General features: G+C 38.4%; 1 protein-coding gene across 2 annotated transcripts in view; it reads right to left on the minus strand.

Moving 5' to 3' along the window:
• Positions 1 to 23,863, minus strand: part of SLC1A1 (solute carrier family 1 member 1) — a 65,595-nt gene that overhangs the window by 33,185 nt on the left and 8,547 nt on the right. The window contains exon 2 of one of the 2 annotated variants that reach the window (XM_067543056.1): positions 13,621 to 13,761. In XM_067543056.1, the coding sequence (XP_067399157.1) occupies positions 13,621 to 13,761 (141 nt within the window). Of the gene's footprint in view, positions 1 to 13,620; positions 13,762 to 23,863 lie in introns of those variants that run through there. The other variant, XM_067543057.1, reaches the window with a different exon arrangement.

The following is a 23,863-nucleotide window of genomic DNA, read 5'->3' on the forward strand; positions in this document are numbered from 1 at the left end:
AGGTAAGTGAAGATCCCTGCCTGGACCAAGACTTCTGTCCTTTAGATGCCTGGATCATGGAGAAGTCTGCTGATTCTAGAATATCCCTTTTGTAATAGGCCCCAGACTCCCTGGGGAGGAACCCACTCACCTCATATTTTCAGGAGTAGATGACTGGCCTGCTCCTCCCTACTGTTTCTTCATTAGCTGTCCATTGCCTTGCTTCTCCCACCCCGTATCTCAGAGGGATATCTGGTAAACCTGCTTCTGTCCAAGTCCTCAGTCCAGTAGTATAACCTTGTCATCCTGTTACAGTGGAGAGCAGAAATGCCCCTGACTGCACTGTATACTGGCCCTTAAACTATGGGGCTGAGAGATTCCCCAGAGTGCACTGAGCTAAGAGAACCCTTTAACTCACAGAAGCACCATAACAGCTTTTGTATAATATGTCTACTTCGAATATCACGTTATTCATGTCACAGTGCATAGCTCCTACTATAGTAATGATTGACTTGCCATTCCAAGTGCTGAGGTTAGGCATGGTAATAATTTTCCACATTGTATAGTATTCTTGTTACACAAAATCAGCCTGCCCCCCTCCCATGTGCAGAATCTGAATCTCACAGAACCCCACAAAACATCTCCACTGGGTCAAAGGGAAATGGGTGAGCATGCTGCAGAGCTGATGCGTCCCCACTGGCACTCTTTGTGCCTGGCTCTACAGCTGCAGTCTCCTTACTGATGTGTTTAATTACTGCATCATAAAGTCCGTTCAAGCTCATACACGATTAAATGATCCCCGCAAATATCTAGATAATGACCAGGATGAGCTGAGATGAAGAAGCAACCTTTTCTTTTAAAATTAGTACATCTGAATCAACAATTAGCATTATAAAATATTCACTTTGTCTTGCTTCAGCAGTTATACTGTAACTCATCCTGTCTCTTCATAAACTCCGAGTAGATGAATTTAAATAATAATAATAAAAAAAGATTGTATATTGAGTTTTGGAGAACTCATTCAAATAATCTGCAGAATGACGTGCAACTAGTAGTTTAATTGTTATGCTTTAGGCTTGAGAGTTCTTTCTGGCAGCGTTCATGAAGTTAGAGAAATGATTTTCATTTACACTACGGTGCCTTCACACCATTCTGGCAGTGAACAGTGACCTAGAAGTGGCTGTAATCTACACTTTTATTTTAAAAGCATGTTATTTTATTTCACTTTAAATTAGGATTGAGACCTAAATATAGAAGTTATGGCTATACAAATTTCACTGGGCAGGAGTATGCACCTGTGCTATTGTGTAAACTGTCCTGGAATATTTTCACTAACTAGAGTGTACCATATTTGTAAACTGGGTTATCTTTCAGCACAATTTACAAATATGGACTTGAAGTGGAATGTGATTTTGTATGCCATAAAATGGCCAATTTTCAGCATTAAAAAGAAACAAAAAAAACCCCAAACCTGGTCTACATTAGTGAGATAAGCATGTTAAAAGAGAGAAGTAAATGTGGAAATATAAAATACCAATTTAGCCAGACTCAGGACATAGGAGAGCAGATTGTGCTGTACATTGGAACAGTGTGGAAACAATCTCCAGGGACTACCCCTGTGGTAAAGGGATGCCGTGGGCAGCATGAAGTTTCCACAATAGTTCTATGCTGCCTGCCTATTACACCCCATAGTGGAAAGGGTGTGGCTGGAGAGTGTTGTGCTCCAGTTAATCTCAGCCAGTGTGACCCAGAGGGGTTCATTACAAACCAGCTACCCCTATGGTTTAATGCTGCCAGGTTTTACCCTCCTGTCAATTTCCCTTTTCCCATTTCTGACTCTGTCTTTTTCTATGCTGCCCCCTTATTTGGAATCATCTTCCAGTCCTAGTTTATAATGACACTATTCTCTCCTTATTCAAATTCCTCCCAAAATCTCATCTCTTCCATGATGCCTAGAAATCTTGACTTTATAAAGTATAGTAAATGAAAATTTAATGTATTCCCTTATCTGGATTGCACAGTACGTCCTTCCTTCTTTGTGTTTTACGCTATGCATACACTGCAATTGGAGGTGTGATTAAAGCTCTGCCAAGCATATTCACACTAGCTTTAATCTAGCTAGCATGGCTAAAAATAGCAGTGAAGATGCAGCAGCATGGGCTGTCCACTCCTGCCTGGAACCCTGGGTACAGACATTGCTAATCCATGCTGGGTTCTATGCTACTGCTTCCTGACACAGCAAAATTCAGTGTAAATCCTACTAGTATTGAGGCATTTTATGATTGCTAATAAAACACATTGTTTACATTTGTTTGTTTATAAAGGTTAAGTTTGGCTCTAAATTTTAACCATAAGGAAATATTTTATGATGAAGGTGGTGGGCTGCCAGATTCTGAGCTGTATGTAATGGAAGCTGTTGGGTACTCAGCACTTTTCAAAATCAGTTCACTTAATAGACATTTGGGGATGGTTTCGGTCCGTAGTTTAACCCCTCCCCACTAAATAACTAGGAAAAAGGAGGTTTCCCTCTGCATATAATATGGGCTGTGCAATTTGCATTAAGAAGCTGATTCAGGTTTTTTTGGCATATCTAACAGTGAGTGGGATCTTAATTAAAGTGCTGCTGACAAATAAATGTATAGGTCTGGATTATACACTCATCACATATTGGTTTCTGCTTGTGCTAGAATTAGACCTAAGAATGAGACTCATTCTAGCTGTCCAACCAAGAATGCCTTTCCTAGCCTTTTTTTTTTAAACAGAATTGAAGAGTACTGACATTTATAACCAAGCAGCAAGAGAGAGTTTTGAGAGTATAATGGAGACACTTGAATGTTTGTCATTTGCTCTGACAACTGACGGAAAGCTAAACTCGCTAATTGTTTTTTTAAAACATTGTATCTACTGAACATTTTCAGGATAAAAGACACAAATGAATTAACAACAGGAAAAGTGATCAGTTCTAAGTATTAGAAAAACATAAGTATATAGTATTTCAAATATTTTTTTCCATACCTGAAAGATATGAGAGACTAATTAGTTTAAACAGACTAAACAGTTTAATATGTGTTGAATACACAAAGCAATGATTGCATACTGAATATGCAAATTCACCAACTTTCAAACTTCATATGGATGGATGCAAAGTAATTTGCTCTGATTGCTGAAACATTTGCTGGAAAATTTCAGTAAGTTGTCATTTCAATAATAAAAAAAAAGAGACAAACATAGGAGACAGAATGCAACATAAGAAGAAACAAGCAAGAAAAAACCAACACGCTTGCAGATGACGTTTGCAGGAAACTTTAATCAGGTCTTGGAGACTAGATAAGTCCAAGTTAATGACAATTGTCCTTTCAAGGGATCCAATAACTAAGTGAAATAAAGCCTTCCATTCAGGAAACATTTGATACTTCCTATGCTCCACACAAAGAGATATATTTACTGCTTTACTGGCATCAGCCATCTTCCAAAATATTTCATGATAGTTAGTGACCTGGTTACCTGTAGTTTTCATTCCCACATTGTTATATGGGATCATCTCCCAATACATTTTAATGTTTAACAAAACTGTCTCAGTGTAGTACTTAGCTCACACAAAATGTAAGGAATGCATTAAACAAAACTAAATTTTATATGGCTCTGAATCATGATGTGAACCTAGAACATGGGATGTTCTAAAAGTCTAAATTAGAAGGAGGATTACACATCATTGCCAAACAAAAAAGGCTAGCTGAATTCACAGGAAAACATAGAGTTAGTCCTGGTCTACACTTACCTGGAGATTCGGCGGCAGTCGACGGGAGTTACGCAAACTATGCAGAGTAGCTTGCGTAACTCACGTCGACTGCTCTGCTTCCCTTCTGCGCGCTGTCTACACTAAGACACGTTACGCTGCTTGAGGGGGTGGTGTACCAGCGTCGACTTCCTGATCGATTGAGCGGGTCTACACTGACCGCTCAATCGATCCAGAAAGATCGATCTGGCGGCAGCGAATTTGCTGCCGTCAGTATAGACATGGCCTTAGTTAACAGATATAGTAGACACCCAATCTTCCAATTACTGCAGATGAAATATGATGTGAATACAGCTAACTGCAAGCCCTGAAAACGCTTTCTTTAGACAGGAATTACTAGTAGTCAAAGGAAGGGGGGGCAATTATTAGCTTACCGGCTCCTACAAAGGAAACTAAGTATCAATGTTACTCCATATAAGGAAATACAGGAAAAGAAGAGGGTAGCTGACGGCACATAAAAAAAGCCAGAACATCACAACGGATTATTTTAACTTTTGGTCTGATCAGATTGCCACATAATTGGGAAAGAGATTGGAGGCTGCAGATATGCAGCATGCTTTCTCTAGACTCTTTGCCCTTGAGAGTTGGTGGTGATCATGCTCTGTGAACCAGAACTGCACTTCAAAATTTTATTATAATTTAAAACCTTAAATAATGCAGAGCCTGCCTATGTTTCATGATCACAACCTATATTGATGGGACAGGACAGTTTTAAGAGGATGGGAGCAAATCCTTGTCTATTAATAGCCCATGACTCTTCAGTTCTCTCTGCCTCAGTAACACTGTACACCATGGTGTGTGTGCCTTTGGCATCCTTCACAGCAACATATAAAGGTGACTTGCAAGGGAAATGTGTCATTTGCTCTTTACACAATAGACATGATGAAAAGCAGTGGTTCTCAACTAGGGGTACGCGTGTCCCGGGAGGAACACAGAGGTCTTTCAGGGGGTATGTCAACTCATTTAGATATTTGCCTTGTTTTACAACAGGCTATGGGAAAAGCACTAGTGAGGTCAGTACAAACTAAAATTTCAGACGGACAATGACTTGTTTATACTGCTCTATATACTATATCAGTGTTTCTCAACCTACAAGTCATGATTTATTTTATAATTATATGATAAAAATGTGAAAATAAACAATTTTTCAGTAATAGTGTGTTGTGACACTTTTGTAAGCTAGTAGTTTTTAAGTGAGGTGAAACTTGGGGTACACAAGACAAATCAGCCTCCTGAAAGGGGTACAGTAGTCTGGAAAGGTTGAGAACCACTGATGTAAAGGAACCACCAAGGCACAGTGGGGTCTAAATAACAGTGTTTACTAACTATATACATGAACGGTCTAGCCACATATACAGACAGCTGCTCTGCAGGTCTCTAGTGCTTCTGAAATACAGAAGGCAGTTAGGGCCACTAAAGGGTAAAAAAAAAACTATTTAAAAGGATACTACCTAATTCCCAAACACCACAGGAAACAAAAACTGGCTTATGCTTTTATTTTGCTTCTTTATGATGTATAAAGAAGGTATAAACAATTTTACATACGCTTTTTAAAAAGTTTTTGATTTTTTTTACATACAAATGCAGGTCTTATCTGCTCTGGAGCACTCTGTGCTGACTTCAGAGCTAGTAAAATGATGTCATCACAACAAACAGTGAAAGTTGAGCAAGTGTAAGGGGAAAAGAGTTTTTACTCAGGTCTTGTTTGCACTTGAAATAGCCCCAATTCAGTCATCAATGGCCAGCAATTGTTGCTGTGGCACTGATGCTGACCCGTAAACAAGGACAAGCTGGGGTTTGCACCCATTGTAGTAACTGTGGTTTTCCCACTTAACAAGGAAGGATAAATTTTGATTAGGTGAATCAGCGCAAAGCGCCGCATGCACTTCAGGAACAGTGCAATATAGCAACTGCTGGCCACTAATGGTTGAGACGGTTCCATTTCTGAATGTAGACAAGGCCTCAAATTGTTTAAGACTTTCATAGCACCTAATTAACTTCAGTTACTAATATTTTGGATAAAGGAAGACTTTGTTAAGGATTCAGCTCCCTTGTCTTTTAAATTAAGGTATGAGAACTCACAATAACCCACCATGCTCTCTACATTGAGATATCCAGAAGGTCTTCCAGCAAAAACAGGGAAGACCTGATATTTCTAAGGCAAAAAGCAGCACAAAAATTTAAACAAACCACAGTGACCAAAAAACTCTAAACTAAGGCCTTCTTTATACTTTTTCACACAATCCTAATTTCCAAAAATTATTTGCAGGTCACTTATAACATATTATTACTTACATTTTAATTTGGAGGTGTGTTTCTTTCTTTTACTAGTATGTATTATGAGAAAGCAGAAGGGGTTTGTTTTTGTCCTTTTTGTTTGCTCCCACACAGGGAATATATTAGGGAACAACATCCTGGATTTGTATTTTGGCTTTATTTATATTTTGTTAGGCAGCTCAAAGGCCATTTGGCCTAAGTGTTGTGATAGTAAAATTAGATTGATATTACAGAAGAAGAGGTACCTGAAGGCAATGCAATCATTAAACAACAGAGAGAGTCTGGCACCTGATAGTATTCCAGCAGATTCCTATAATTATTGAGTAATATTTTAGATTTATGCAATGACTTCCTCTAATGATCACAAGTGCTGAACAAACCTTAACTAAGCTTCACATCACCCTAGTGAAGTACACGTTATTATATCCATTCCACAAATGAGTAAACTGAGGCTCAAAATAGTTAAGCAACTTGGTCAGAGTCATACTGTCCTGATTCCCCCTTTCTTTCTCTAGCCTCTTGCCTCCTGTCACCTAAGGGCCAGTAGTACCTATTTTGCTGAAAATATGCAAATCCTTTATGGTTAACCATATTTTGCCACCACTTCAAACAACAAGGACGGAAAATCACCAGCAAACTGTTTGAATGACCATTCAGTTAATGTGGTTTGTTGAATAACAGCAAAGATTCTAGTTTCTGGTGATATAATTCATCCTAACTAAGTGTGTTTTGTCAAAAACACATCCAAAAATTCCTGGCTGTGCAGAAAGTCCTGGAGGTTAGAAGTCACAGAGGAAATTCAGAGTAGTCTCCCTCTATTGCCTCATCAAGGTATTTCCTTTTGGGCAGTTGTGATTTTCCTCAACCTGAGAAGCCATATTCCCTCTTTCTCCCCCCGCTCTCCTCAAAGTTAACACAGTTCAGTGGAAAAATCCACAAGTGTTATGAAATAAAGCACAAAATATATACTATATAATTTATTTCATATGCATATTTACTCTTCAAACAGAAATGACATATATTATCCAGAATGAAAACTTCTGTAAAACCCAAGAACACCATAAATGAGTCCACAGTCCATGAACTAGCTAGGGCTCCCACTCTTTTGCATCTGCCCTTAGACAACAATACATTTTACCATCTTACTTGCTCTTTGAGTGGCTAGGCTATTAACAAAGATTTGACCAAACCTTTTCAAAAATGCTAAAATGTACTTCATTGATGCTGAGCTGGCTGGATGGCACTGCAAATGTTTTTAAAAACCGACCAAATTTTGAATTCAGTTCTTCTGACTCCCATTTTATTTAATCAATTTTACAACATTTTAGTGTGACTATCCTTTGCAAACATAGATTTGGGATAGAAATATCGACCTTCAATTTGAAATGCTGGAAAAGAAGGAAAAACCTACACAGGATTCTATTCCATTAGCCATGTTTCAGTGTCTTCTTCCTGTTCTGGGCTTAGCTTCTGATCTTTACGTTTGGGATCAGTCATGTTGGCTAGATACTTCTCTGATTCATTCCCCCCCTTGTACAGTTATATTTCTTTGTTGTTAATTAGATTGAACCAGGTTTGCACTCTTGGGCACTTAAAGAGAGGAGCAAAAGTTGCAGGAGGAAAGACTATTGAGAAGGCAGCAGGAAATTAGCCAGTGTGTATATAGCTAGAATACTAGCAGCTATTGCAGCATCTCTGTAAATAGTTCTCTTATTAAAGAGCCAGTTTAGTTTTAGAAACACGGAGTCATCTCATATTGTTATTACCCAGTACACGGTACATGAAACACACACTGAGACTGGATTGTAGTTTCAGATATCTGTAATCTGTCAAAGCCATCGAATTCAAATATTTGCCTTTCTTTTTTTTTTTGTAATTAAATTGCCAATCAATCTTTGCCATTTTATGGTTGTCAAAGATTAACAGAAAACTGCTCCTGTATGCCAGCTCTATATAGAAACATGCTTACTAGATGCTCTGCATATTTTCTAAAAGTTTTTAATTCTAGCAAACCAAGTCCCTTATAGCCCACAAACTCCCCACACTCCCCCTCTTCAGCAGTTTTGCATCCCAATTTTAACTGATTCCATACATTAACCAAGTCCTTTTCTCTAGTCACCAGTGAACTGTATCTACTCTCTTTCTAGACAGTTCTACATAATATTTTCTTATTATTTCCTAATAGACATAAATAGAACCTTGATATTATGATACCGTTTAACATTTTGGAATACTTAAATTCTCATTCACAGATTAAAATTAAAGTTTAAGAGTTTCTTATATAAAAAGCCTCTTTTCAAATCTATTTTATATTTATGCAAATATTTCCAAGTGATTCAAGTTTCCAAGTCTGAAAATTCCCAGAATACACCCCAGAAATCTCTTGAGTTGGTTTCCATCCATCTGGGAAGCAAAACTGAATTTTTCACATCCCTGTCTCCACAACCAGCAGCTGACATTAAAGACTATTCTGACATTTACCACATTATTTCTTGCATTGGAGGAATCTTTCTAAGCAAGGAATTTGAGATATGTAATCTCATATTCACACCAGGCACAGTCCTGTACTTGAGTATGGGCAATCATAATGAAGATTGCATGTTCATGCTTCATCTGCCACATTTCGGGTGGCACAAGAACAGGGAATAGAGAATGTGATGAATTATTGCATGTGAATGACACATTATTAGGCAAATCTGAGTAAAATGCTGCCCTTTTCCTTTAGCTGATTAAAACATTTAGGTCTGTACACAGGTAAAGTACAAAATGTTACCAGTCTTAGGAAACATTTCAAGGATGAATTTTTCAGTGAGCACCAGAGAAATTAGATATTTTGGGCCAAATTATCATTAATGGGCCCTTTGGACATAGTAAAACTTACATTTGCTAACCAATAAAATTAGTTATGGGGAGATCAGAATAATTACATCTTGGTGTCTGAGGTAAACTAAAAATAATTAAAAAGAACACTGTACAATATCGAATCACCTATATTTCTACAGCTCTGCCGCTTGACAGCCTAATAACCACATATCTCATATTTTAATAAGATTTTCTAAAGTTTTATCAGGGGAGATGGGAAGAAGTCAAAACCAATATTACCTAGCACTTACACTGACTAGTTTATAGGGCCCAAACCTGCTCTTCATAAGTCAATGACTAAATTCCCACTGACTTCAACAGAAGCAGGCCCTTTATCCTCACAATACCTATGGGAGGTAGCTACGCAAGTATTATCATCTCTCTTTAACAGGTTGGGAAACCAAGACAGCAGAGGAAAATTATCTCTTGCCAAGCTCTCCATTTACACAAGAGAGGGAAGATTTTGCTTCCCAACATTGAAAATGCATCAGGTAAAATCCTGGCCTTGTTGAAGAAATCATTGGGAGTTTTGCTATTGACTTCATTTGGGATAAAATTTCCCCCATCATGATCAATTTATTTTAAAGTGTATTCTGTATCAAGGGAAAATTCAGAGACCCTATCATAAATGACTTACATAATGGCATAAAGAGTACACTTATGAAGTTTGCAGACAATACCAAACTGGGAGGGGTTGCAAGTGCTTTGGATTAACTATCGAAATGATCTGGACAAACTGGAGAAATGATCTGAAGTAAATAGGATAAAATAAAGACAAATGCAAAGTACTCCACTTGGGAAGAAATAATCAATTGCACACATACAAAATGGGAAATGACACCCTAGGAAGGAGTACTGTGGAAAGAGATCTGGGGGTTATAGTGGATAACAAGCAAAATATGAGTCAACAGTGTAACACTGTTTCAAAAAAGCAAGTATCATTCTGGGATGTATTAGCAGGAGTGTTGTAAGCAAGACACAAGAAGTAATTCTTCTGCTCTGATAAGGCTTCAACTGGAGTATTGTGTCCAATGTTCAGGAAAGATGTGGACAAACTGGAGAAAGTCCAGAAGAGAGCAACAAAAATGATTAAAGGTCTAAAAAACATGTCCAATGAGGAGGTTTATTTGGTCTGAAGAAGAGAAGATGGAGGGCAGCGGTGGGACATGATAACAGTTTTCATGCACATAAAAGGCTGTGACAAAATGAAGGGTAAAAAATTGTTCTTGTTAATCTCTGAGGCTAGGACAAGAAGCAGTGGGCTTAAATTGCAGCAAGGGAGGTTTAGGTTGGACATTAGGAGAAACTTCCTGTCAAGGTAGTTAAGCACAAGAACAAATTGCCTAAGGAGATTGAGGAATCACCATCATTGGAGATTTTAAAGAACAAGTTAAACAAACACCAGTCAGGGATGGTTTAGTTATTACGTAGTCCTGCCTTGAGTGCAGGGGACTGGATGAGATGTTCTATTGTGGTCCTTTCCAGTCATGCACTTCTATGATTCTATGACTCCTCCAAGGATAGGTTTTCAGGAAGAAGGAATCAATTTTCTGAAAGATGGCATTTAGCTCAGTTCACTGTTTTATAATCTAAGCCCTCACTGAGGTTTTGATGCAACTCTCTTCTACTTCAGCGGGGAAATAGATCTTGTCCTGAGACACTAGCCTATTACTCAAAGATGTGCATCCACCTTCGTCTCAGAAACAAACTGGAAAGTCAATGCCTTTTAAAATGTGAAGTCATCCAAATGGAGCACTTTTATATGAAAAACAGATAACCTTTCCAAAAGTGCATTGGTGACTTAGGAGTGTAAATCCCATTTTCAAAAGTGACTTAGACATTGAGTCTAAGTCCTGTCACCTTTGATTCTATTCCTGTTTGTCCCTCCTTCCTGCTATGTTTGTCTTTCTTTTTTCTTCTCCTTTTTCTGTCTTCTCTCTTCCTCTCCTTTAGTAACCTTTACTATCTTTCTGTTCTTTTTTCTTCTTTTTCCCTAGCCATTTTCCTAGTTGCTTCTCTCTTCATTTTTTTCTCCTTTCCTGGTCCCTAACTGCTGCTGATTCTTCCTTCTCCTCTGCTCTGCTTACACTCCCCCATATCCCGCTGCTTAACTCCTCCTCTGCTGTACACCATAATAGTGCCTTGGAGATTGTCAATTTTTCTTTGCTGCTGGAATAGCACAGAAGAAAAATGGCCAATATGCTATATGAGTGTGTACAGGTCTGTTTATCAGCCCACAATTAGCATCTTCTATGCTTAACTTAATGAATACTTTCATAATATACTCTACATGTGGCAAAAACAGTATTTGCTTGATGTCTTGCACAGCAGGACGAAGGAAAATAATGAAAGCAGTGTAAACAGCTACCTTGCATGGACATGCCTGTTTTGTTTTTTTAGCAAGCACTTCATAGCTGTTTGGATACTGGCAGCTATTGTCATTATCTCCAAGAGTTACAGAACTTAAAGCAATACATAAATTACTGAAAAGAATTGAAATGTTGGTTGCCCATCAATGGCATTGTCTGGTCTTTTTTCTTTAACAAAAGCTATTTTAGATCTGTGCCAAGAAACTGACATATTTGTATGACAAATATGCACTCGCATTCAACGGAAACCAAATCTGCGAAGGCAACAACAAAACAGCTCATCCAGGTCTCTTTTTACAAATGTAGCCCTTGCAGTCTATAGACAGTGAATTCTGAGTTTGCAATAGTAGTTACAAACACAGTTTACTGATACTTTGTGGGGAGTGATAGGTGGTAAGCATATTATGCTGTTAATGACATCATTTTCCACTCTGAAGTGTTGTGCAGGAATGTGTATCATGAATAATTAATTCGGATCCTCTTAAGCCTGTACAAGTTAACCTGATTATATCACTTATTTTGAAAATCCAGGTCCTCTTTCACCCACCACTGAAAGGAGTGAGTCTGTTTTACAGCTTGTTTGAAAAGAGAAAGGGGCTTATTTTTTTCTGATAGCTTTTCCTAGATCTCTTTTCACTGACTCAAATTCAACATGATAAAAAATAGAGCTCATCTTTCCTTCCTTCTCATTCCCATCTCCAGCTCCATAAAATTGCCATCGCTCTCTCCGTCACTTAAAACATAGAGTGTTTTTATTCCTCTTTTTCTTTCCCCAACATCCTGGCTGAAGAAAATCTTCTCTTTCTTCTTAATCCCTTCCGATAAAAACCCTGTCTATGTTGTGGCCACTTCTTATCTTGATTCTTGCATTTCCTTCTCTCTGGTCTCCCTTTAGTGTATCCAAAAATAATGTTGTAAAAAAAAATCTTCTCTGCTGCTGCTCTGACCTTGTTTCTCCTCATCTCAAATCCCTTCACTGGCTTCCTCTCACCTTTACATCATAATCATGCCTCCAAGACTTGGCCAACTTCACTCCTGCCTCCTTTGCTGCACTCATTTCCTCCTAGTTCCACTTGTAGTATGTGATCCTGCAGCACTGAAGTCAATGAGATCTTTGCTGTAGACCTCAATGAGCTCAGGATTTAGCATACACACCTCTGACTGCTGCTTTTATTCCTTCCTACCACTCTGGTCTTCAGCCCTTCTTTATGTCACCCCTATGATCAGCATTCATAGAATCATAGAAGATTAGGGTTGGAACGGACCTCAGGGGTCATCTAGTCCAACCCCCAGTTCAAAGCAGGACTAACCCCAAGTAAATCATCCCAGCCAGGGCTTTGTCAAGCCGCACCTTAAAAGCCTCTAAGGATGGGGATTCCACTACCTCCGTAGGTAACCCATTCCAATGCTTCACCACCCTCCTAGTGAAAAACTTTTTCCTAATATCCAACCTAGACCTCCCTCACTGCAGCTTGAGACCATTGCTTCTACTTCTGCCATCTACTACCACTGAGAACAGCCTAGCTCCATTCTTCTCTTACCCTCCTTTCAGGTAATTAAAGGCTGCTATCAAATCCACCTCTCCCCCCATTCTTCTCTTCTGCAGACTAAACAAGCCCAGTTCCCGCACTCTCTAAACATAAAGTGATCTCCTTCTCCTCAGTCAAATCCCTAAGGCTTTTCCATGATAACCCAGCCAAACAATGAAGGGCATATTGAACATAAGCCAAAGGCAAACACTGTGTGGAGATGAAAAAGTAGAGCACTTTGGCAAAAATGGGTGGGTTTATTATGGAATGTTAAAGGAAGACTAGTTGAGCCTTTGTTTCCTGAACAAAAAAGGAGAGAATAAAAAAACAAACAAACAAAAAACCCACCATAACAACCTTGCAGTTAGAGGATATTTGACAGCCAATTCTGCCACCTTTTGCATTTAGGGCTTGATCCTGCAAACATTTTACCACCAACCATAGTACTTACTACTGTGTATTCAGGGAAAGTATTTAGAGTTAGTATTTGCAGGTTTGGATCCATAACTGGGAAGCACTTAATCCACCATCAAGAATGGTTTGGGAGAGATGATTTACAAACCCTGAAAATCATGGGAGGGGTTTATCTTACATTTGTTTTTTAGCAGAGTTATCTTCCACATTATGACTTAATCTTCCATTTCCATTCACACTCTTTATAGAAACATTTCACTTAAATACATTTTTTATGATTTAGGATTGCAGATAATCTCATAAAATATTCTTACAATTTCTTTTCATAAAAAAGGGGAAGAAAAACCAAACAGCAGTTAAAGGAATATAACAAACAGCATATTTTTAGTCATACCTGTAATCATACTTGATATGATCAAGGGTAGAATGATGAGTTTGAGCATTCTCATCAGAACCTCTCCAGGAAATGCAAAGTAGAACTTGTCCAGGTTGGAGAGCTTGCCATATTCTCGTACTAGAACTCCTACCCCGATACCTAGAGGGTACATTAAAAACATAACACATATTCAGGATTATGCAGTAGTTTGTCATAAATACATAAATATGGAGGTGGGGTGGAAGAAAACATTAGTAAAAGAAGATGGATAAAACAAAACCAGTTACCAATATTTCATTTTTTCCAAAGTAATGTGACTTTTAAAATGACTACATATTAGTAATAGAGATATATACACCTCAGTCTTTTCTCTTCACATATTAATGGCCAGGTAACAAATTAATACAATAAATAATAAAATAAAATGTCTCAGTTAAGAGAACCACTAATTTAGGCAACCGAATAAGGACATAGGAGCTTAACTTTAAGCATCTCTTTTGGAAAATCTTAGCTCAGGTCTTCTGAAGTTCAGTCCTGTCCCTTAACCACAAGACCAGCAGGACTTTGTACACCGTGCTCTATTTACATCTACCAGGGAGGTTTACTAATGGAAGTTTTAAAAAATTCAACATGTAGCATCACAGATAAATGCTACTGTATATTAAAAAAAAACCCTAAGATTATATGATATGTAAGGCATTTTCTGATTTGGTTGTTCCATATCAACTAAAATATATGTAAATTAGCAATATTTTTAGTTCATACACTTCATATCATTAAAAAGAAAAACTTCATTTGAAAATTCACACAGCGACATTGTAGTCCCTTCACTTGCTTAATAATCTCCAAGCATTCAGTCGCTTTCAACCATTATTCAAAACAAAGTATGCTCATATTATTCCTATTTTTGAGCCATCCAGAAAATACCGGCCAGTGAGTATAATCAATGGCTAAAAAACATTACCAAACACATCTGTATTTGTTCTGATCTTTCTCTTAAATGAATTAGGCAATTACTCTGATTAAAGGAATGAGGTACAAGATAATAAATATTACTGAAAACAAATCCTAGTCCAAGAGAGTTAATGCCTCCAATTCTGACTGAACAAACCCTTTATTTTCAATTTTAACTTGAACTAAGAAATGAAAATCAGTGGGCTGGGCAACATGTTTACCAAAGTTTTGACAGCTATTTAGCTCTTATTTCCCTAAATAAATATGGAGTCACAGATTTCAAAGCCAGAAGGGACCATTGTGATCATTCTGTCTGACAGGCCATAGAATTCCCCCAAAATAATTCCTAGAGCATATCTTTTCAAATAATTGTGTGTGGTATGAGATACTGAATACCATTTTTTCTAGCCCATAATTTGTGGTCAATTGTGACTTGATGGAAGTTTTATATTGCACTTTTATGGCAGCTACATTAGTATCGTTATCACAGACCCTTTCTTTCTATATTCCCTAGTCTGTATTTTATACAATGAAATAAAAATGGTAAATAATTGTTTTCTTTTCCTTTTCTCCCCCCTCACCTTTCCATATCTTCCCTCCACCATAGTTTTTATTTTAATGGGAATAGTTATATAAGGCAACAACTTTGCAAGGACTCTGCACACTTAGGTTCTAGTCATGCAAAGTGCCAAGAGCCCTATTTTCCAACTCGATGCAATTCATCATTCAGAACTTTGCAGGACTGGCCCAATCTTGCAAACCCTTACTAATGTTAGTTGCCACATTGAAGCTAATGGGACTACCCACCAGACTAGAGAGTAAAGTGATTTAGGCCCAGATTTTTTAAATGTATTCTGGTATTGCTCCACTCAGTATTGCAACACCTAACTGACTTAGGAGTCTATGTCTCATTTTCAAAAGCGATTTAGGCACTTAGGGCTTGTCTACACTTAAAATGCTACAGCGGTATAGCTGCACTGCTACAGCTGAGAAGCTATAGTACTTCAGCATAGACACTACTTACGCCGATGGGAAGAGTTCTGCCATAAGCACAGGCAATCCAGCTTTCTGAGAGGTGGTAGCTAGGTCAATGGGAGAATCCTTCCATTGATCTATCATTGTCTACAAGGGGACTTAGGCTGGCTTAGCTATACCGCTCAAGGGGTGTGGATTTTTCATATCCCTGACTGACTTAGTTAAACCATCCTAATTTTCTAGTGTAGACCAAGTCTTAGGCTCCTAAGACTCACTGAAAGTTTAGGTTCCTAAATGTCTGCCACTTTTGAAAATGTGTCTTAGGCTCCTGAGATCTAGTCTACACTACAGACTTATATCAGCAAAACTACCTCACTTAGGGGTGTGAAAAATCCACACCCTGAGTGATGTACACTGACCTAACCCCCTGTGTAGACAGTGCTATGTTGACATAGCTACCATCTCTTGGGGAGGTGGATTAACTATGCCAACGGGAGAGCTCTCTCTCATCAGCTCACAGTGTCTTCATTAAAGTGCTACATGGTTTAGCTGCACTATAGTGACCAGATGTCCCGATATTACCATTCAACCCAAAATTGATTTTTTTGATTTGCTAAATTTTTTTGGAATTTCAGGATTGGGTTCAACCAGAATCAATCCCCGCCCCCCACAATATTTTTGGAACTGCCAGCAAACAACAAAAATCAATTATTCACCCACTTCTAATACTAGGCATGATAGGAGAGCGCAACCATCCACCAATCTACCACAAAAGAGTCTCCACCACAGAAAATTGTACAGTGTAGTGGCCTGCCTATTGAAGAGGAAACCTTGTGCTTCTCCTATAGCTCTAACAGAGAGGAAGCAGGACATGGTGTGTGATGATAGTGTGTGTGATGATAGTGTCTAGAGTTAGCTGCACTGCAGAGCAGAACTGTATTACTACTCCTATCAAGCCTGAGGCCTCTCAAAATCCATGAGGTCTGGGAGCTCTCTAAGTAGATGATAGTACCTGCTTTTTCTGTGCGTGCATAAACCTCAGAAACTAGGTAAGCTGTGATCAGGGTGCAGCTGCAAACCAAGTACTTAGATGTGTCTGTCTCATTTGGAGTATCATGTAGGCACTCACCTATTTGTCATAATCTGACACACTTTTAAAGTATGTATTTCTGCATCTTGTTATTTATAGCTATTGTTTTTTAAACATTCTCTAAGACTGGTGCATAACATTTGCAGAGAGGTAACTACCGTTTCAAAGTTTCTTCCTTTTAACCATTGTGTTATCTGGCAAATGACAGAAATTTAAGAATTATTAAAAAAAATAAAATAGGTGCCTTGTCAACAAGCTCCTGTTTCCACAGAACTCAGCTGTGCCATATAAGCATTAGCACATGGGAGGCTTTGTGGAGCTGCATCACGGGAGCCATGTGCCTTCATGGAGTGCAGCAGCGTATCTCCCAAGCCAGCCAGCCAGCTAGCTAGCTCTCCTGCTGCATGGAACACAGCAGGGCCATGGCCTCAGGGTTGCATGGAGGAAGCAGCCTCTGCACTTCTTCCAATCACAGAGACTGTAGTTGGATTTACATTAGTCCTACAAGAGAAGTGAGTGAGGAAAACTCTTTGCACTCTCTCCTGTATTTTCACAAATGACCCAACCCCAGTCTAGCCTTGAATTAGGAGGCGCAAGTCCTCAAACGTATCTGCAATTTTCCATTTGTCCAGATGATGTGGTAGGAAGTGACTGAAGCTATTTCCTTTGTACTGTTATTACCTTGTGTTAGTTGCTAATCTAGCAACAGCTTATGCTGCTGTGAATAAAATGTCATTACATTTAATGCCTTTACTCTTTACCCTCCATGCTCCCACTCAGAAGTAATACGGACTGATGTTTAAACAAATGCAGTTGAAGAGGAATTGAGCCTGTTATTATTTCTGACTGTGAAAATGTGACACTGGAGAAGGATGAATCAATTACTTGAAAAGAAAATGACATAAGGAAAGTAGGACTCTCCAATATGAGTTTGCATTCATGGTAGAAGTGTCTGAACCCAGGCCTTGCTGTGTATATTGTGGGGATGTTCTTACTCAGGAGAGCATGACATGATCAGCATTGCACAGTACATGTTGCTGATCGCCCTCTTCTCCCACTGACTTCAATAGGGGAAGGGCCTTTAAGAGTGAATCATGGTGAAGATGAGACAAAGAGAGCCTAGAATATTTCTGGAGGTAAAATCATGAGTTTTCTGTAAAAGAACAAAGATGCTCATTCAGTCCAGGGCTCTCTCTGGAAACCCAAGGAGTATTTTTTGTTTGTCATAATAGAATGCCAAATTCTAAGATGCCATCTCCTATTGGAGCAGAGTTGGTGCTGCTGGCTGCTATCATAAATTGGGAATTCTGCTGCAAATAAATGAAACATGTTCCCTTTGAAATAACATTGTAAGTGGGCGAAATGAAGGTGTATCTGATGGTATCAAGACTTAAGTTTATTATTTCATTATACTGTAGACGCATGACCACAGTAATATACATCTTGTGGTAGCTTTGTGTATGGTAGTAGACAAGGTTTTGTTTTGTTTTATCATATCAACAGGGCATGAAATGGTTTATGTTTATGACTGGTCATTCATAGGATTGACAAGCTTGGGAACCACGGTTAACTGACATCTTTTGAAATACAATACAAAAACTTTTCAACTTTTAACATGTTAGACTGCAACATGGACAGGCAACTTGTTTCACCTTGCAAGAGAAGCTGCCCTCCTTCATTAGTATTTTATAAGGTCCATTTTGTTTCTGGTCTTAATAGAGGATTTATAATAGTTTGGTTAACTTTTAATCATTCAGGTGTATTCAGTGCAACAGCATTGTACTAAGATATAAGTGTGTAACAAGTGATTGGAATAAGCCTTTTAATTTACCTCTCTTTGGATTTGTTTCTTCTTTTAGCGTGTATTGCATGTTACATGATGACTAGTACTCTATGATAAACATACCTATGCTGATGAAACACATGCAAGATTCTGAGAGGTTCTAGAAAACTGCATGGACCTATAAAAGCAGGATTTAGTCTCACCAGCAAGTTTTAAAATTGCAGTAACAGATCTTAACCCCTCAGAATGATGGCATCTTCCAGACTACCAACTTACTTAGTGTATAGTAAACCCCTTTTACAGCTCCATATCCTGGCCCATGGTTCTGCTGGAGTGGCCCATGGTTTTGCGGGAGTAACCCATGAAATTCTTATGCCTGTAGTCTGGCTGCACACCAGCCTAGCGTGGGTAGTCAGCTGGAGACTGAAGAGGAATAGAGGGGTTCTACATCTGCTCCACAGGGGCAGTGCAAACATATTTTGGGGGAGAAAGGGAAGTTCATCTTGGGTAAATAAGATCCCCTGTCTTACCCCAGCAGTTCTCCACAGATTCTCTACACAGAGGCTACTGGACCCCCATGACTGCACTTTCCTCATGGAGATACTGTGAAGAAAGGTAGGGGAACAAGAGCTTAGTTTTTAAAAAAAAAAAAAGAAGAAGTGGGTATGTTGCTGGGAAGTGAACAAGAAGGCATGATGGGTTCTTTAGCCTTGGTGGACCCTGCTTGTACCCTCTATTTGACAACTCAGCCATAGCTGCAGATTATCTTCAGGGCAGCCCTTATAAATTCTTGTGCACAAACTGTCAATCACCTGGGGAGGAACCAGTTGCCCAACAGCCTACAGTCAGAAAGGCTCTGAAGGTACAGTACTCCCCTGAGGTATCATCTCCAGGAACACAGGTGGGGTGGAGTTCTGGTGAGAGGAAAGGTGGGGTACCACAGAAGCACTATATGGTAACCACTGAGGTGTTCACCTCACTCACGGAACAGGTGTAGGCCTCTGCAACTAGAGAACCCAGCTGAGTCACACAGTTCCAGCCACATTCCATGTCACAGAGACATTTGGCCAAGATCTGGCTTGTAGCAAAGTCACTTTTATTCACAAACAACTTCACTATAAGGCAATCTTGCATGAAAATGTAGTAGTCAAGCCACATACGTTCTACTCATTCACATACTGAGGATGATTATTTTAAAATATATTTTATTTGCTTCCATATGTAGGGAGAGAGAAAGACTCTCTTCAGGATTAAGGACCTTTTGCAATGCTGCTATTCTGACCAGATTGTAACGTTTACATTGCCATGCATTGAGACAACCTGAATGGCTTTCCTGTTAACTGTAAACTGAGTTTCCCTCTATATGAATTATTATTATTTATATTATTGTAACACCTAGGAGCCATGGAGTCATGGCCCATGATCCCATTTTGCTAGGCACTGTACCAGTTGTTCTCAACCTACTTACCATTGTGGGACACATATGCAGCTCTCTATATATTATGTGGGCTGCAGCCACACGATATATATATATATATATATACCTGTATGTCTCTGAGGCTGTCACATGGGCCACAGCTGTGTGCTGCCTGGCCAGCAAGTGGCTCCTGGGCCATGGGTTGAGAACCACTGCACTGTACAAACAGAACAGAAAGATAGTCACTGCCCCCAAAGAACGTGGGGATTTCCATGTGCTGTATATGCATGCACATATGTTTCCTAAACATGTGAGAACTGCTCCTTAGGTTGAATCTGACTATGAACATTGTTCAGCAACATTAAGGAAACTTTACAGCATTGTTATTTGGGGCCAAGTTCATTCATGATGTAACTCCACTGAAGTCAGTGAGTTACATCCGAGATACATTTTGGCTCTTTGTATGGATTAATCAAGCACAGCATGAAAACAGAACAAAATCAATGAATCCCTACAGATGGCCAAATAAGTAAAATATCTGCAGCCAGAAAATAACACACACTTTGTTTTGATTACAAAATAATTTCAAATATAATATGAAAAACATGCTTGTTTCCCAACAATCAACCTTCCTGCTACCTCCAATGAGTTCATTTGGATGGGTCAAAATAACAACTCTAGTGACCTTTTGGTTTCAGGTCTCTATGATGTTCTAAAAATTTGATGTCTTTTGTTGTGATGTTTTAAGAAAATTATTTTGGTCATTAATTATCCTTGATTACTAGGACTACATAGACATCAAATAATAAACCTGAGTCTTCTCAAGACATAATATTTATTCTAGCCTTCAGTCTGCAGAAGATGACCTTATCAGCTTTGAGTTACTCACCATTTGTCTTTGTCCTTAGCCTTCTTTCCATCTCACTTTACACCCTTCCTCTGGAGAATCTCTTCCACTCATATGGTTTCAACTACTATTTACCCACTATGGCAAATCTAATTGCCTTCTACTGAGTAGAGCAAGGTGAAAAATTTTGGCCAAAATATTTTTCAGTGAAAAATGCACATTTAGTGAATTCATGTTGGTTTCACCAAATTATCTGTGCTTTAAAAAAACAAACAAAAAATCCGCTCTTCCCCAAAATAAAAACATTTCCTTCTGATAAGTTCTAAATGAACTGTTTAGATTTTTCAGTTGGAAATGGTTTTTTATTTAGAAATCTCCTTTAATGTCATGAAAAAAAATTTAAACATAAAAAGCTCAAACTCAAAACAAACATTTCATTTGACTCTGAATGATTTTTTTAAATTTTTATTCTAGCTATAATAGTTGAGATAAGAGATTGGAAAGACTGTTTAGTGAGAAACTGAAGACACAAAGATAGTGACGTATAGAGAAACTACTACTCTGAAACTAATCAAGACAGCAGTGTTGAGAAATCAAAGAGATGACCTAGAAATAGTGTTCAGATTAAGCAAGGTTAGGTTGCTTGTGATTCCTAAAGATATGGAGGTCTGATAAATGTTTGTTTTGCAATATATTGTGTAAGTGTTAGGGTTGGATAATTTGTAATCCTTACAAATGGACATGACATATTACACTCTGTTTCTCAAGAAGACAACTGGTAAGCATGGAGTGTGCAACACTTGGAATGAGGAACAATTAAAAAAAAAAAGAATTAGACTCAGTGTGCCAATTTTTTATCTGTGTCCCGCCCTGCTCTTCAGTATTAGAAAGCAATTACAGGCATGCAAATATATGTACTCATCAGATGAGGTATTGCTGCAAGGGTCAGATGTAAGAATGTCTAGCACAGATGCTAGCGTGTTTCTGGGAAAGGAAGAGGTAGATTAGCAATGCAAATATCTGTGATTGGCCTCCATTGACACATTATCTGTGTTTACTGGGCATGTGGGCAGAAGGTGTTTATGTTTTTGTGGAATGGGAAAACAGCACAAGGAGTCCTACAGAGGTTCTTTTACACAGTCAGTGGGAAATGAGTGGTAGGAAATATTTTACTGGGGTCTTACTGCTTTTCAGGTATGGCCGGAATCAACTTCAGTGACTTTAATCAATTTTGGGTTTTCTGGTGTGGAAAGGCACCTCAGAGTCATTCCTTCCAAATCGCCCTCTTTGAAAAAATTCTTATAAAATTCTGTACAATGTTCTCACACTATATGTCCAAATCACTCCATCAGTTTGAAATGTGTGTGTGTATCTGGGCCTGAAGTTTCATGTACAAAACCAATTTACATGAGAGGCAAGGGAACATTTTAATTGTTCAAATGAATGAACAAATCTTGCTTTGAAAAAAAGTTTCAGAACTTGCTGGCAGATGACAAAGGAACTGAGTTTAACTTCAATTATCTTGCTTTTGTTCTGTAGATACATTTCTAGTCTGAGGATGCTTATTAAACCTCAACACTAGTGTGAAACTTTCAGATAAAACCATCAACAATATTTTGTGTCTTAACAGTCAATCCAGAGTCTTTTTTTTAAGAGTTGCTGTGTCTTGTAACTTGCAGTCCAGAATCCGTTTTTAAATGCTATTACATATAAATTAATTGGATTGAATTGAATTGTACTGAATTTTGGAGAAGAAACAAGAGATAAGCATCACAGCTGTTTAAAAAGGTACTACTGAGGGTGGTGACACTTAACATCATAGCAGGAAAAAACTGAAACCTTTCATTAAATTTCCAGACTGTAATAGTTTACTCAGGATGTCTGTTTTGCATTCATTAAAAATTTCAAATTAATAAAAGATGTATTTGAAGATTTAAAAAAGGAAGCTAATATCAGATGTTTAATGGAGAACCAACATTATCACAAACCTACCAGACAGTAATTCACTTTCTTTATTATAATCTTTTTTTGTCCTAATGACAAGTGCTTCATGCTGTGTTTTGTAAATGCACAGAAACGTTACAGGAGAAAAGAGTCACAGCCAGGATAAAGGGGAACCCAGAAATAATGGAACAAGGAAATGGAAATTGCAAACACTGAACCCTTACTATGTTTTCAGAACAGTATTTTATTTTGTTTTTGTTTTATTAACATGTAACTGAAGCAGAAAAGTTTATCAAGCCAAACCTGAAGACTTTACAAATTACAATTGTGTCAGAGATTCCAGGCCAAATTTACATCTGAAGCTGCCTGCCCAAAGGAGTCCAGTATGCTCCCTGGGATCTGCAGACATGAAGGCTGTCTTCCATTTGCAGACAAAATACCATGTGTCTATCGAATGAGGGATGCCATATTAAATGTAAATGAGGGATGCCATATTAAATGTTCTGCTGCTGTCTCTTCCGCCACATAACAGTTGCTTTCACAGAAACTACACCAATGGGTTTCCCAAGAGTGTTCAGCATTTCTCCAATTGTCTTAACACAGACATGGGGGAATTGTAAAATGCTATTGTGCTTTGAAATGTCACTGTAAAAAAAGTCATCTTATTTCTCAATTCATTTGCTTCCTGTGCATGTTCAGTCATCTCTGCTCACTTAAGAATAAAAAATAATTTATTTTTACCACTTGTTAACAATGCAGAGTCAACACAGTTAAGAGACAGTGTGATGGAGTTCATCTGTTCTCATGCATCATCAAGAGAACTGGCAATTAAGTTCCTACAGCAGGGCCAAATTTTTATTCTTTTGCAATCCCAGTGAAGACAATGAGGTTGTACAGATGTCATGGAGATCAGATTTTGGACTGTAGAATTTTTACTACTAGTGCCAATGTACAAGTCCAGGAGTATGTCTACGCTGCACAAAAAAAAGTGTTCTTAGCTTGGATTAAAATAGCATGTTGTCATGTCTTCACTGCTTTTCAACACCAGGTTTCCCTACAGGCTTTAACTCGAACTGCTAACCTGAGTTAAAAGTTGAGTTGCTGTTTCTTCATTGCTAATTTCAACCCAAGTTAGCTAATGTGGGTTAGCTAATCCGAGTTAAGAACACACTTTTTTGTTTTTGTTTGTTTGTTTTGGCAGCATAGACATACCCAAGAATGATCCTAGCATGAGTTTGCAGGACTGATAGT

This window comes from Emydura macquarii, unplaced genomic scaffold (genome assembly GCF_026122565.2).
Source record: "Emydura macquarii macquarii isolate MOO-44397 ecotype Brisbane River unplaced genomic scaffold, CSIRO-AGI_Emac_v2 contig_767, whole genome shotgun sequence".
In the NCBI taxonomy this organism is placed as follows: domain Eukaryota; kingdom Metazoa; phylum Chordata; order Testudines; family Chelidae; genus Emydura; species Emydura macquarii.